A 13,343-nucleotide genomic window follows, 5' to 3' on the forward strand; every position below is an offset into this window, starting at 1 on the left:
TTAAATGTGGCAATTGAGCACATTGGAATATATACTGCTCAAAAAAAATAAAGGGAACACTCAAATAACACATCCTAGGTCTGAATGAATGAAATATTCTCATTGAATATTTCTTTTGCACAACTATTCCATTTGCACAACAGCATGTGAAAATTGACTGTCGATCAGTGTTGCTTTCTAAGCGAACAGTTTGATTTCATAGAAGTTTGATTTACTTGAAGTTATATTCTGTTGTTTAAGTGTTCCCTTTATTTTTTTGAGCAGTGTAGATGCTGGAGTAGGTAGTACAAGACTGAAACACTCTTTGGAACACATAACTATTGGAATAAATTGGAAATGTTGGAAAAGATCAAAGTACCCCAGCAATCATCTCTGGACAGTTTCTCCTTTTTAACCACCAGGTGGTATTCTTGGATTTGCAACACTGGACTGCCTGCTATGGCATGCTAAGAAGAGCAGCCTAATAATAGCATTACAGCCCAACCAGATGTGCAAGGTTATTGGTGTCCATTCACCATCAGTGGGTTGCTCCTGGTTTGGCCTCCTCGTTCAGTGAACTGGTAGTGAAAGCAGCGGGATTTAGAAACGAATCTCCTGCTTCCTTGCTAAAGCAAATTCTTTTTCATTTGCAGAATGGGAGACGTTTTAAGTCCATGTGAGATGATAAGAGGGTAAGCCTGGGTGGATACAAAAACAGCCTAATTGTGTAAACGCCAAGGCAGCTGAATAGGGCCATAAAGAAAACCTGCAGACATTTGTTCTGTCCAGCTCTCTGGTAGAATCCTCCCGAAAAGGCACAGATACAATTTCAGACACACATGTTTGAAAATTCAAAACAATGTTCTTTATACCGAAAATGCAAATAAACTAAGCACTCTTTTTGTATAGCAAAGAGCACTCATCTCCAAACAAACTGGTAATTTTTACAAAGTCCCTTATCAGTTCTGTGATACTTAGCTTGCAGCTGTGAGGCAATTCACAGTCCTTCTTCTTTCACAAAGTGAAACACACTTTGCTCTGGTTTAGTTTCAAAGCAGGGAAAAATCTGCACACAAAAGGTCAAAGTCAGCAAAGCAGGCACGAAACACAACGATCAGATAATCCTCCACAATGGCCAAACCCACAGGCTGCTATTTATAGCACCCTCACTAATTACCACAGCCCCACCCAACCACAGGTGGACTCATTTTCTTTGATAATAATCTCTCAGTTGTTGCTGCCTATGCATCGCTCTCCTCATGCGTGGCTGTATCATTAACTCTTGTTCTGAATCCAAGGAGGAGCTAGATAATTGATCTCCTTCTGAGCTGTCTGCCACACTCTCCTCCTCCCTGTCACTCATGTCTTCTTGGTCAGAGGAGCCTTCATCAGCAGATTCCACCGGGGGCAAAACAGGCCTGCAGCATGTGGATGTCTCCCCCACATCCACAGTCCTTGGGGCAGGAGCTGGGCCAGAGCTAACCACAACAACATTCACACGAAGGCAACTTCTTTATTATGATTTATTTATTTATTCGACTTATATGCTGCCCAATCCTGAAGGATTTAGGATGAACCAAAAAGTCCCAAAGTGAACAGCGATTCTGTAGGATGCTCAGAGCCCTTCATCAGGATGAATTTTGCTGCAATGGCAACAAAAAGGGATAGAAATGTCATGCCGAATTTAAAAAGTTAATACAGTATTGATTAAGCTGACTTAGCAAGTGTTTAGGCAGATCTAGATTCTATTCTGAATTAAAAGACAGTGGAACCAGGAGACACATTGGGGGCTGCTGAGCCAAAATGTGATTTGGTCTTAATTTAGTGCAGAGCTCTCCAAAATTGGCAACTTTGAGGCTTCAACTCCCAGAATTTCTCAGTCAACCGTGGCTTGGTGCAATACATGAACCCATATAATGACTAATTCCTAGTTTCAAAGGACATGAGATCCACTATGGGAACGTTATTCAGTTCAGGATGTTTCATTGCTGAAGGCACCTAACATACAGTACTTATCATTTTCTCCATTCTTGTGGCAATGGGTAAATAATGGGAAGAAGCCGTTTGAAATCACAGCTGTGCTACAAATTTTAAGTAATATGTATTCTTCTCCATGTCAATTCCAGAGTGAAATTCCTCAAATTTAGTTATTTATTTATTAAATGTATATGTCGCCCAACTCTTAAGGGACTCTGGGCAGCTTACAGCAGGAATCAACTTCAAAAACAGTTTAAAAACAATTTTAAACCCAATTAATAAAATCATACATCTCTCTTGTGGCTGGATCCTGGAAATAACCCGATCCATGGATCCAGGCCTGCTGGCAAAGCCAGATCTTTCAGATTTATTTATTTATGTATTTATTAGAATTGAAAGGGACCTTGCAGGTCATCAAGTCCAACCCCCTGTGCTTAAGCAGAACATCCTACAGCACCCATGTTTTCCAGAAGGCCAGCAGTGTGGGGGCAGTACAGATCTCAGGAGGTAGATGGTTCCAGAGAGCCGGTGCCACCACAGAGAAGGCCCTCCCCTGCGGCCCTGCCAACCGAAATTGCTTAGCCGATGGGACCCAGACAAGGCCAACCCTGTGGGCTCTTATAAGAGCTGCGTGGTAGGAGGTGGTCCTGCAGATAGTCTGGCCCTAAGCCATGTAGGGCTTTAAAGGTGATAACCAACACCTTGAATTGCATCCGGAGAAATTATACAACAAGTTTCATCTGAAAACATTCTAAAGGCAGATTATTACATTATGTTAATCCAGGAATTAGTTTTGTGCAAACCCATTCATTCTGCTTTGTAAAATGTGGTTCATGATTTAGCATATTTGAATTTTAACCATTATGGTTTATTCCATGCATCATTGTTCAAACCATGGTTTAGTGTGATGTGATGCTTTGTACTTGTTTAAATGTGCCCTCTTAACCAAACTATGGGGCATTTCTTCCAGCACATACTACATTAGTGTATATTCTCCTGCCTGTTGTTTTCTTCCAGAAAAGAAGTGGAATGGAGTGAGCAGGCCATTTAGCCCTTTGATGTTTAGATATGCATATAAACATAGAACCTCTGTTATCTTAGATTAAAGATCCTACAGGATCCTAGAAGCAGAAATCAGAAAGAGGCACCACAATTTAATGACTGCCTAAATTGGCTTAAGACATAAGAACTGGATGGTTTTGCTTCCTCCCCTCTCAATTTTAATCCCACAGCCCAGATGGATCCTGGTTTTTTTAGTCACAGACACTCACAAGACATCCAGTGTGAGTCAAGAAATTTATTGGACTTCTCATCCATTTGGGACATTTACATCCAGTGAAAAGACAAATGCTTACACTTCCCTCATACCCTGGCCCAAGATCACATAAAAAACTGTGCTTTTCTGAAATAATCCTTAAATACTTTTATTAGAAACAAGTATCCCAACCAATCCCCCCACTCCACCCACCCTACCCCCCTTTGGTCTCTTTTAGCAGAAAGTTTTACCAAACTGAGAATTCTGAGCATTTTGCAAAAGGCAGGGAAATAAATAAATGGAATGTGAAGAGCAAAGATTCCTTTTCATCTACTTTAGAATTGAGAATGATGGTGGAGAGCCATGAGGAGTCCCTTTGTGGGCACAAAGAAATTCATTCTTGGTGGCTAGTTAATGGGCTGGGCTGAAAGCTACACAGAAGCAAAATGTTGATTGTCACAATTGAAGGTGGAGGAGGACCAATGGCTGATGTAAAGATATCACTGCAGCATAACAACCTCAAGGAGAGGCTTAAACTGAGAGATCTGGACCTGGTTCTCACTCGTGGGACATGCTAGGTGTACTTGAAGACCCATCGCTTCTCAAAAAACGGATTACCACTTAACCAAAAACCTGATCCAGAGAGAGAGGGAGGGAGGGAGGGAGAGAGAGAGAGAGAGAGAGGGAGGGAGGGAGAGACAGAGAGAGAGGGGGAGAGAGAGAGAGAGAGAGAGGGAGGGAGAGACAGAGAGAGAGGGAGAGAGAGAGGGAGGGAGGGAGAGACAGAGAGAGAGGGAGAGAGGGAGGGAGGGAGAGAGGGAGGGAGGGAGAGAGAGAGAGGGAGGGAGGGAGGGAGAGAGAGAGGGAGGGAGAGACAGAGAGAGAGGGAGAGAGGGGGAGAGAGAGACAGGGAGGGAGAGACAGAGAGAGAGGGAGGGTGGGGAGGGAGGGAGATTGAGCCACCAATGCTTTTCCTGTACAGCTGAAAGCTATTTTCTAGTAAATTGCATTAGATCAGGGGTTTCCAACCTGGGCAACTTTAAGACTTGTGGACTTCAACTCCCAGAGTTAGATGGTAAATAAAATAAGTTTTATTTTTCTGCATGTAAACCTAGCACTTCACTAGTTAGTTCGTTTTATTTTAAATGCATGCATGCATCTAGAACAATAATTTTGTCAGCGATCATCAGAGTTGAGTTGATCTCAGGCACGCTCTGTAGAAAACATGATCGACGCATAATGCGTACAGTTGTCCTACAGGTGGCTTTCCACGTTGCCTTGGCAAAGAAAGATCCATATTTATCAACCTAATGCAAAGAAGAAAGGACTGGCAGAGCGAAGAAGCAGTTCTTCTCTGCAAATGGCTCTCTTCCTTTTTCTTACCCAAGCTCAAACATCAGATCCTCTGCTTTGCCCCTCTCTCTTTGGAATTGCCAAGAAGACAGGAGGTGAAGCTCCTGAGAAACACCTGCCCTCCTGAACCTTCAAAAATCAATAAAAAACTTTGGGGGGGGGATCAAACAATCCGTTTCACCTCCCTGGCTCTTCATCTGTCCCTCCACCAGCAGAGAATTCCCAGTTCTGTTTTCTAATTTTGTTCCTTTTGGTGATTTTTCAACACCAGCCAATGCAGGGGACGTGATTAAATATTATTATTACAATAACCACTTTTTGGTGATTCCAGCTAGGGTTCGCTCCTTAGAGCAGGCTGAGGTCTTCCCCCACCCCCCTCATGCCACCCTGTAGTCTTCCTTCTCTCAGTGCATGTTTTTAGGTGGAGTGATTCTTTTAATTTGCATTAGTGAATTCAGAAGACAAAGAGAGGGCTTTCATCCCTGCTGGCCGGCAGTCTTCTGATCCAAAGGTGATGCTCTGATATCCTGTACGTGTTCCCTCTCTGTTGCTTGTTCCCTCACCATAATTGATGTGCCCCTTCTTCTTTCCTGTGCTTATTGCTCCCAGACTCAGGTGAACTTTCAGCTGGAAATAAGTATTCCCATCCTTCTTCCAGGAGTGTCTCCTCTGTAGCTGCTTTGGCCTCAAAGGAACAGTGCCAGGAGGCGTGCAGTTCCTAAAAGGAGGTGTCTTTGGGAGAAGCCTCACCACCACCCCCGACCCTCGGCCTCTCCCTGGAGTCTCCTTGCATATACAATTACACACCTGCAATCCAGAGTTGCAGAATTCCCCAGCCCACCTCCTTCGTTCATCCCGGGCTTGAGGATTTCCACCTAGCTCACTCTCCTTTCTTTGCATCAAGAGGCTCTTCAACCAAAATAGCAGCATACGGCCCCATTTGCTGGGCACTCCCTTCCGTAGCCAACAGCACATAGCAGGTGGGAAGAAAAGCCAAGACCTTCCTTCCACTCTTGTGCTTGGTGAAGGTGATGGGAAGCCAGAGGTCCCACCTCCTTTCCCCCACCCATTAGGCTGCCAAGCAGTCCCTCTCAAGAACCAGCGGAGGCCACTGGGTCCCCCCCCCTGTCGCAGCGGCCATGGAGAACATTCACTCAGCTCTCAAACTGCCCTGTGGCCAACTGGTGGAAGCTATCCGAAGCTAGGAACATTTGGCCCAGGCGGTAGAGCAGGACAGAGTACCAGTGCACACCTTCTGGCTGGGCCCAGTCACTCCTCACCCAGTGGTGATACAGTCGCAAGGGCCAGAAGGCCCACTGAGCCAAGTGGTGGTCCCGCACCAGAGCAAAACAAGAGGCCACCACTTCGTCCACCACCAGGGTCCCATGGCTGGTGAGGGGAGCATAGGCACCAACATCCACCTGCAAGGAGACAGACGCTATCCTGGCTGGCTGCAGCCGTCCCCCTTTAGTTACCAGCACGTACTGGCCTGGCTGGACCAGGCTGGCAAAGACAGTCTTCATGGGTGCGGTGGCATTGTCCCCCACAAAAAGGAGGTGTGCTGCGGTGAGAGCCAAGCGGCGGGGTGGGTCCTGGGTCTCGACAACGTGGAAAGCGGTCCGTGATGACGACGCCTTATCCAGAAATGCCAGGAACTCGCTGTAGACGAGGCGGCCTTGCGCATCCATGGCTTGGACCCGCTGCCCGGGCTTCAGCGCCCACAATGGAATCTTGGTCCCACTCTCCAGAGTTGCCAGCGCTCGGGCTGGGAAACATCCTCCCGTCTTTGCCGCCGCTGAATGCTCTGAACAAAAAGAGAGAAAGAGTGGCAGTCTGGTTATTAGAAAGAGGGGAACTCAAAGGCAGGTATAAAAACTCATGGGCAAAAAATGTTGGCCATAATATATATATATAGAGAGGAATGGGAACAGATTTGGAAGAGAAATATCAAATTAACAAAATCCACAACATACAAAGAAAACCAATATAAAATGCTATACCGTTGGCATCTCCCACCCAAAAGACTAGCCAAAATGCACAAAAATTACAGTCCAATGTGTTGGAAATGTAATAAGACTCAAGGCACCTTCTTTCATCTATGGTGGTTATGTCCAGAGACAAGAAAATATTGGAAAAAAATAAATAATTGGTTGTGACAAATAACAAATACAAAAATAGAATATACGCCAGAGTTTTTTCTACTGGGTATTATGAGAGGTACCTATTCTAAAAATGTAAAATATAAGCTTGCATATTACAACAGCTGCAAGGATTGTATTTGCACAGAACTGGAAAAATCCGCAAATACCTGAAGACAATGAGATCATCAAGAAAATATACGACTGTGCAGAGATGGACAGATTGACAATGGAGCTTAATAATCGAAAAGAATCGGACTATTATGAAAGCTGGACAAAATGGTACCAATGGACAAAAAAAAGAAACTTAAAAAGAAGCATTGAAATAAAATATTAAGAAATCTAAAAGCAATTAAAAGACACTGTCGATAGGAATGTATATATGATGTAGATTCATCTGTAAATATGGTTATGTACTGGTTTTTTTAAAATGGAAAAATTTAATAAATATATATAATTTTAAAAAAACTCATGGGAGATGGGGTGGGGTAGGAGGGTCTCCGGGCTCCCTATAAATATAAATATATAAATAGGACCGATATATATAAATAAACATATTGCTGCTGTTGGTAGAAGGGAAGGCTGTTCTCCGTGGTTATCCAATTAAACAGTTTTGAAGACATCTGCAGCAGATTTGTCAGGGAAAAAAGTACAGACACGGAAATAACACAGGAGGAGAACATCGAGAAGATATGGGGTTATCCAGCTGTAATCTAGCCAGGAAGAAACTTATTTATTTATGATAATAAATTAATTATAATTATCCAATGAGCCAGGGTGGCACAGCAGGTAGAGTGCTGTACTGCAGGCCACTGAAGCTGACTGTAGATCTGTAGGTCAGCGGTTCAAATCTCACCACCGGCTCAAGGTTGACTCAGCCTTCCATCCTTCCAAGGTGGGTAAAATGAGGACCCGGATTGTGGGGGCAATATCTGGCTCTGTTAAAAAGTGCTATTGCTAACATGTTGTAAGCCGCCCTGAGTCTAAGGAGAAGGGCAGCATAAAAATCAAATAAATTAAATTAAATTTATTAATTGGATTTCTATGCCGCCCCTCTCTGAGGACTCAGGGCGGCTCAGAACATATAATAAACAGTCTACAATTATCTTAAATTCAATTAATTCATTAAAATCTAAAAAAACCCAAAATCATAAAAAAACCAATCATTCCATTCATCTATAATTTCATAGAGCTGACTCCCAACATCTTCTGGAAGCTTAACACTGCTTATATATAATAGCAGACAATTCTCTGGGTGGGTGAGTTGCAAATGTTTTTTTAAAAGGGGTTTAATGGAGTTTTAATTATACATCTAATTAAGGAACAATTATATATGTTTTTTGCGGAGAAGATAGATTGGCTTCGGAGACTTGACTCGTATTTAAGAGTGAAGAGACACTTCTATGATCCATAGAAACCCAGTGACAAGATAAGGAGATCCATCCTTTACTTGAATGGTCAGCAAATTTATTCACTTGTGTTTAATCAGCGACTAAGAAGAAACGTATAAAGAAGCAAAGGTGGATATTTGAACCAGGATCAATTAGGATTAATATTTGGGATGATTGGAGACTGAAGCCAGGGTAAATATTTTACTAGTTGATCACAATGACAGCTTGTTAACAGAGGGTTTTAGAATTTAAACTTTGGGGTTTTTTTCTTATTACTGTTACAGTTTCTATTATTCTTTTACTTTTACGTAATAAATGTATTATTATCGGTTGTCCTAATTCATAAATGACAGGCTAACAATTTGTAAGCAGATTTAGCAGTTTAACAATTTGACATTCTTTTAGCCTGTTTTATTGGTGAGAAGCCAACATTGCTGTATTATACTAATTGGCATTCACCTATGGACAATGTTAGGTATAGTGTATGTATCAGTTTCTTTAAGACACTTTTTTTGGTTTATGTCTTTTTTGTTGTGTTTTTTTCTTTCGTTGTTGTTTTTAAATTTTTGCTGTTTTGTATTTTAATCTTTTTTGAAGAAACTAAAATTTTCTATTTAAAATAACAGTTCTGGAGCAACACATGAAGATTGGGCTTGTTTCTCAGTCTGGAATGACGGACACATCCAAACTTCCACCTAGATGGTGCTGTTCAAAGGGAAATCAGTTAACAGTTATGCAAAAGAGGGAAACTTCTTTTGCACAATTTAAGAGAGAGGGCTGCAATCCGCTTCAGTCATTCTAACTTCTAGGCTGCTAATGAGTATAATATTAATCTGTATTATTATTATTTTTAAAGTAATTGTTCCCAAACTTCCCAAAGAATTTTAGAACATGTTCTTTGGTCGTAATACTTGAAAGCAACTTTTATTCTGACTCCTCCCCAGTTTTCTGGGGAAAAGAGTCTTATGGCAATAACAGGTTCAAAATGGAACGAGAATGCTCTGTCTTAACAGCTGTAAGGAAGAGAAAAGTTCAGCAAATACAACTTGTATGACAGGGCACATCACTGATATTCTGAGTCAGATCTCTTTGGCAAGCACCCTGCATCACTTCTCCAAATTCATCACTGTGCAAATATACTCAGAGTATTTTCCCCCCTGAAAGGGGTGGGGGGAAGAGTGAAGAACCACTTCTCTGGCCCATAGAAACCCGGTGACAAGATAAGGACAAGATAATCCATTCTTTGCTCAAAGGGTCAAGAAGTGTATTATTCTCCAAATGCTTGGACAATGAAACACATCCTTATTTGCATTTGTCTCTTAAAGGTCTGTATTGCTGTAGGTGGGAGAATAAGCGAAGAGCAGGGCAGACAGCAAGCTAGCTAGAAACAATTGCAATCCAGACATAGTTCTTCAAGTCCTGGAGTAAAAGAGGAAACCTCCTTTTTCTCTGCAAGCACCTCTTCATTTTCAGAGAAAAACTCAAAGCTATTTCTCCTATTTACTGTATGTCACTGCACAGAAATAAACGATGACATAAAAGAATAGCATATGGCAAGTATCATTCAATTGTAATATTTCTGCATAACTTTGTTGTTCAAACTGAAACATGATTGTATTTTCTGTGGTGCCAAGACCAATCTGCCTTCTTTAGACAAGCCTTGGTATATCTCACTGGTGTTCTACACATAGCTGCTACAGGAAAAAGGCTATTCTGCAATTATTTGGTCTTATTTGACCATAGATAGAACAGAGAAGTATGTATATATGTAACTCAGGAATCCCAGTGCTTTCCAGGTGGGACATTACAGAGAGCTGCACGCTGGCAGCTATTCATAACAATAACCATGGATGAGAAATCAAATATAGATTTTGCCTGCATTAAATTGACATTCATTTGAAAGTAGATTGATTTAAGCTTAAATTGGCAATAACGCTTCTGTGTGAAAATTTTCCAAGTTTGTTCTAGAAGTTCGTTGTACTGGGAAAATTAGCTTTGTTTCCAGAACCAAATACATGTTGTGCTACAAAGAATATCAAAACAATTAAACTGTTCAGTTTTGTTTTTCAATATTGCATAGATAATTACAGAGTCCAAGCAAGAGAAGAGATGGAGAGACAGCTGTGACAGATTACAGAACTGATACAGATGTTTAGCAGCTGTTACTAGGCCAGATATCCAGGATACACAACATTACTAGTCATGTAAAAGTTATCTGATTAAACACAAACATCCAATTGCCATTCAGCCCATTCCTTACCATTATAGTTTCCATACAACCCTTCTAAACAGCTCAGGGCTAATGTATCTTATCTGTACTGCCCTCTAGGTATTCTAACCTCCATCTGCTGATATCCTGGATGAAAGCCTCTTTTAAGATTGTCTATTCTCAAGTGTCGGTTCTCACTACTAGCAGAACCTGGATTCTTTCTCTTCAGTGACCAGTTCTTTATCCCTGCAAAATTCTTCCCCTCCAGTTGTTCACTATCATGAGAATTTTTCTGTCTTTGAATAGTTTGTAACATTGGAACATCCATTTGGAAATATGAACATCTAGAAAAAGGCAGAGTAACCCAAGAGTGTGCATGGCATTAATAAGATAAAGCAAAATGGCTCTGCTATTTTTGCCCACAGAGCTTAGAGGAAGCATTTTAAACATATGATCTGGGGAAATCACCTGGCAGTGATCTACTCGCAGTCCAGGATCCCATCTTGGCAACAAATAGCCACGGTATCCAGTGCAACAACTCAAGTTATGAATATATCCACAGCAGTTCTGCTGGTATAAAGGCTCTGGATACCCAAAATCCAAGGGAGAGAAGTTGTTGGACAAAATTTCTTGACACTTGGCTGGCAAAGCTCCATCCAGTGGTCTACAAGGCAGCATTGTCCATCCTAATACCATAAGGGACAGGTTGTGCTCCACTCTGCCTGGGCCAGTCTCTTTCTCCAGCGCCGTTCACTCCGGATATGCTTGCCGTCAACTGATGGAGATTTGGCTGCTGGGCCAAGCACTGTAAGATCAAAGGCACTTCGTTCCCATCAGCGACAGAGCCTGTGGGTCTGGAAAGGGCCGGAGGGACACCCGCAGGTCATGCTAATGGTCAAAGGACAGGAACAAGAGGCCACAGTCAAAGCATGGTACTCTGGCCACCAGGGGGAACCCCACAGCATCTAATCCCAACAGACAACACAGGACTGGGCCAGGGTGCAGAGACGCCTCCTGCTGGACAAAATCTATTCCTTCTGGCCTTACATCACTCACACACAAAAATGCTAACTGCTTGGTAGAGAGTAAGTGAGATAAGAAAAGCCACGTTTTGTAAAACCACCTTTCCTGCAGCATCAGCGTAAGCACCTGAACATAGGTGGGGGTTCTTGTTTTGGCCCAGTGGAGAGGATCCTGAGGAAGAGCCATGCCAAATAAAGATTATCTAAATCCTCAAACAAAGCCAGGCTTACATATTGCCTTACCACAAACAGAAATGGCATTTATTGCTAATTATCCCACCAAACCTATCCTATTGCCCTGGGAAAGAAAAAAACCCTTGGTCCAGAATCAAGGAATTTCTTCCCATCAGTTCCATTGGCAGCCCCCATGCCATCAGCCATGAGGACAAAGTCCTTGGAAACTACACACAGCAGATGTGTGGGATCACACTGGAGCTGCTGATGCAGCAGCAAAGGCAAAAAAAAGAAGAAGAAGAAGAAGGGAGGGTGGTGGTGAAATGTGATAAGGCAACATCCTTTCTTTCAGCCCAAAATTCTACACACCTATCAGATTCTTCCATCTTTCTTAGCTTTGTGTCTCCCGCTTCCTCCCAGACCCATTATTTCCACTGTTGCTTTTTATGCTGTTCTCGAAACGGTGCCTCACCTGATTTAACGGAACAGTGAATGTGAGCCTTGGATTCATAGTAAACCCAGTCAAAGCCAGCCTCCACGGCCAGGCGTGCGAGCATCCCGTACTTGTTGCGGTCCCGGTCAGAGGTGGTGATGTCAACAGCACGGCCTTCGTAGTGCAGGGACTCCTCCGAGTGGTGCCCATCTTCATCCCAACCTTCTGTCACCCGGAGCTTCACCCCCGGCCACTGGTTCATCACTGAAATGGCCAGGGAGTTTAGGCGGTCCTTACAACGCTGCAGAAGAAGAAGAGCAAATGAGGAAATGAGATTAGCAGCCCAGTTCTCACAGCCTGGAGGAAGCATCATTCCATAGCCACCAGGAGTGAAATTCAAAATTTTTCTCTACCTTGTTCTGTGGGCGTGGCTTGGTGGGCATGACAGAGAAAGGATACTGCAAAATCCCCATTCCCTCCCTACTCCAGGGAAAGGATATTGCACAATCCCCAATCCCTCCCCATTCCTGGGGAAAGGATACTGCAAAATCCCCATTCCCTCCCCACTCTTGGGGGAAGGATACTGCAAAATCCCCATTCCCTCCCCACTCTTGGGGGAAGGATACAGCAAAATCCCCATTCCCTCCCCACTCTTGGGGGAAGGATACTGCAAAATCTCCATTCTCTCCCCACTCTTGGGGGAAGGATACTGCAAAATCTCCATTCTCTCCCCACTCTTGGGGGAAGGATACTGCAAAATCCCCATTCCCTCCCCACTCTTGGGGGAAGGATACTGCAAAATCTCCATTCTCTCCCCATTCCTGGAAGAAGGATACTGCAAAATCCCCATTCCCTCCCCACTCTTGGGGGAAGGATACTGCAAAATCCCCATTCCCTCCCCACTCTTGGGGAAAGGATACTGCAAAATCCCCATTCCCTCCCCACTCTTGGGGGAAGGATACTGCAAAATCCCCATTCCCTCCCCACTCTTGGGGGAAGGATACTGCAAAATCCCCATTCCCTCCCCACTCTTGGGGGAAGGATACTGCAAAATCCCCATTCCCTCCCCATTCCTGGAGGAAGGATACTGCAAAATCCCCATTCCCTCCCCACTCTTGGGGGAAGGATACTGCAAAATCCCCATTCCCTCCCCACTCTTGGGGGAAGGATACTGCAAAATCCCCATTCCCTCCCCACTCTTGGGGGAAGGATACTGCAAAATCTCCATTCTCTCCCCATTCCTGGAAGAAGGATACTGCAAAATCCCCATTCCCTCCCCACTCTTGGGGGAAGGATACTGCAAAATCCCCATTCCCTCCCCACTCTTGGGGAAAGGATACTGCAAAATCCCCATTCCCTCCCCACTCTTGGGGGAAGGATACTGCAAAATCCCCATTCCCTCCCCACTCTTG

The 13,343-nt window shown here is 43.5% G+C and overlaps 1 protein-coding gene across 1 annotated transcript in view; it reads right to left on the minus strand.

Annotated features, from left to right (window-relative positions):
• Nucleotides 1–3,238: 3,238 nt before the first annotated feature.
• Nucleotides 3,239–13,343, minus strand: part of IHH (Indian hedgehog signaling molecule) — a 34,373-nt gene continuing 24,268 nt past the window's right edge. The window contains exons 2-3 of the mRNA XM_070729551.1: nt 11,971–12,232; nt 3,239–6,368 (exon numbers count right to left, since the gene is read on the minus strand). Of these exons, the coding sequence (XP_070585652.1) occupies nt 5,719–6,368; nt 11,971–12,232 (912 nt within the window). The 3' untranslated portion in view covers nt 3,239–5,718. The remainder of the gene's footprint in view (nt 6,369–11,970; nt 12,233–13,343) is intronic.

Source organism: Erythrolamprus reginae, chromosome 1, assembly GCF_031021105.1.
Source record: "Erythrolamprus reginae isolate rEryReg1 chromosome 1, rEryReg1.hap1, whole genome shotgun sequence".
Lineage (NCBI taxonomy): Eukaryota > Metazoa > Chordata > Lepidosauria > Squamata > Dipsadidae > Erythrolamprus > Erythrolamprus reginae.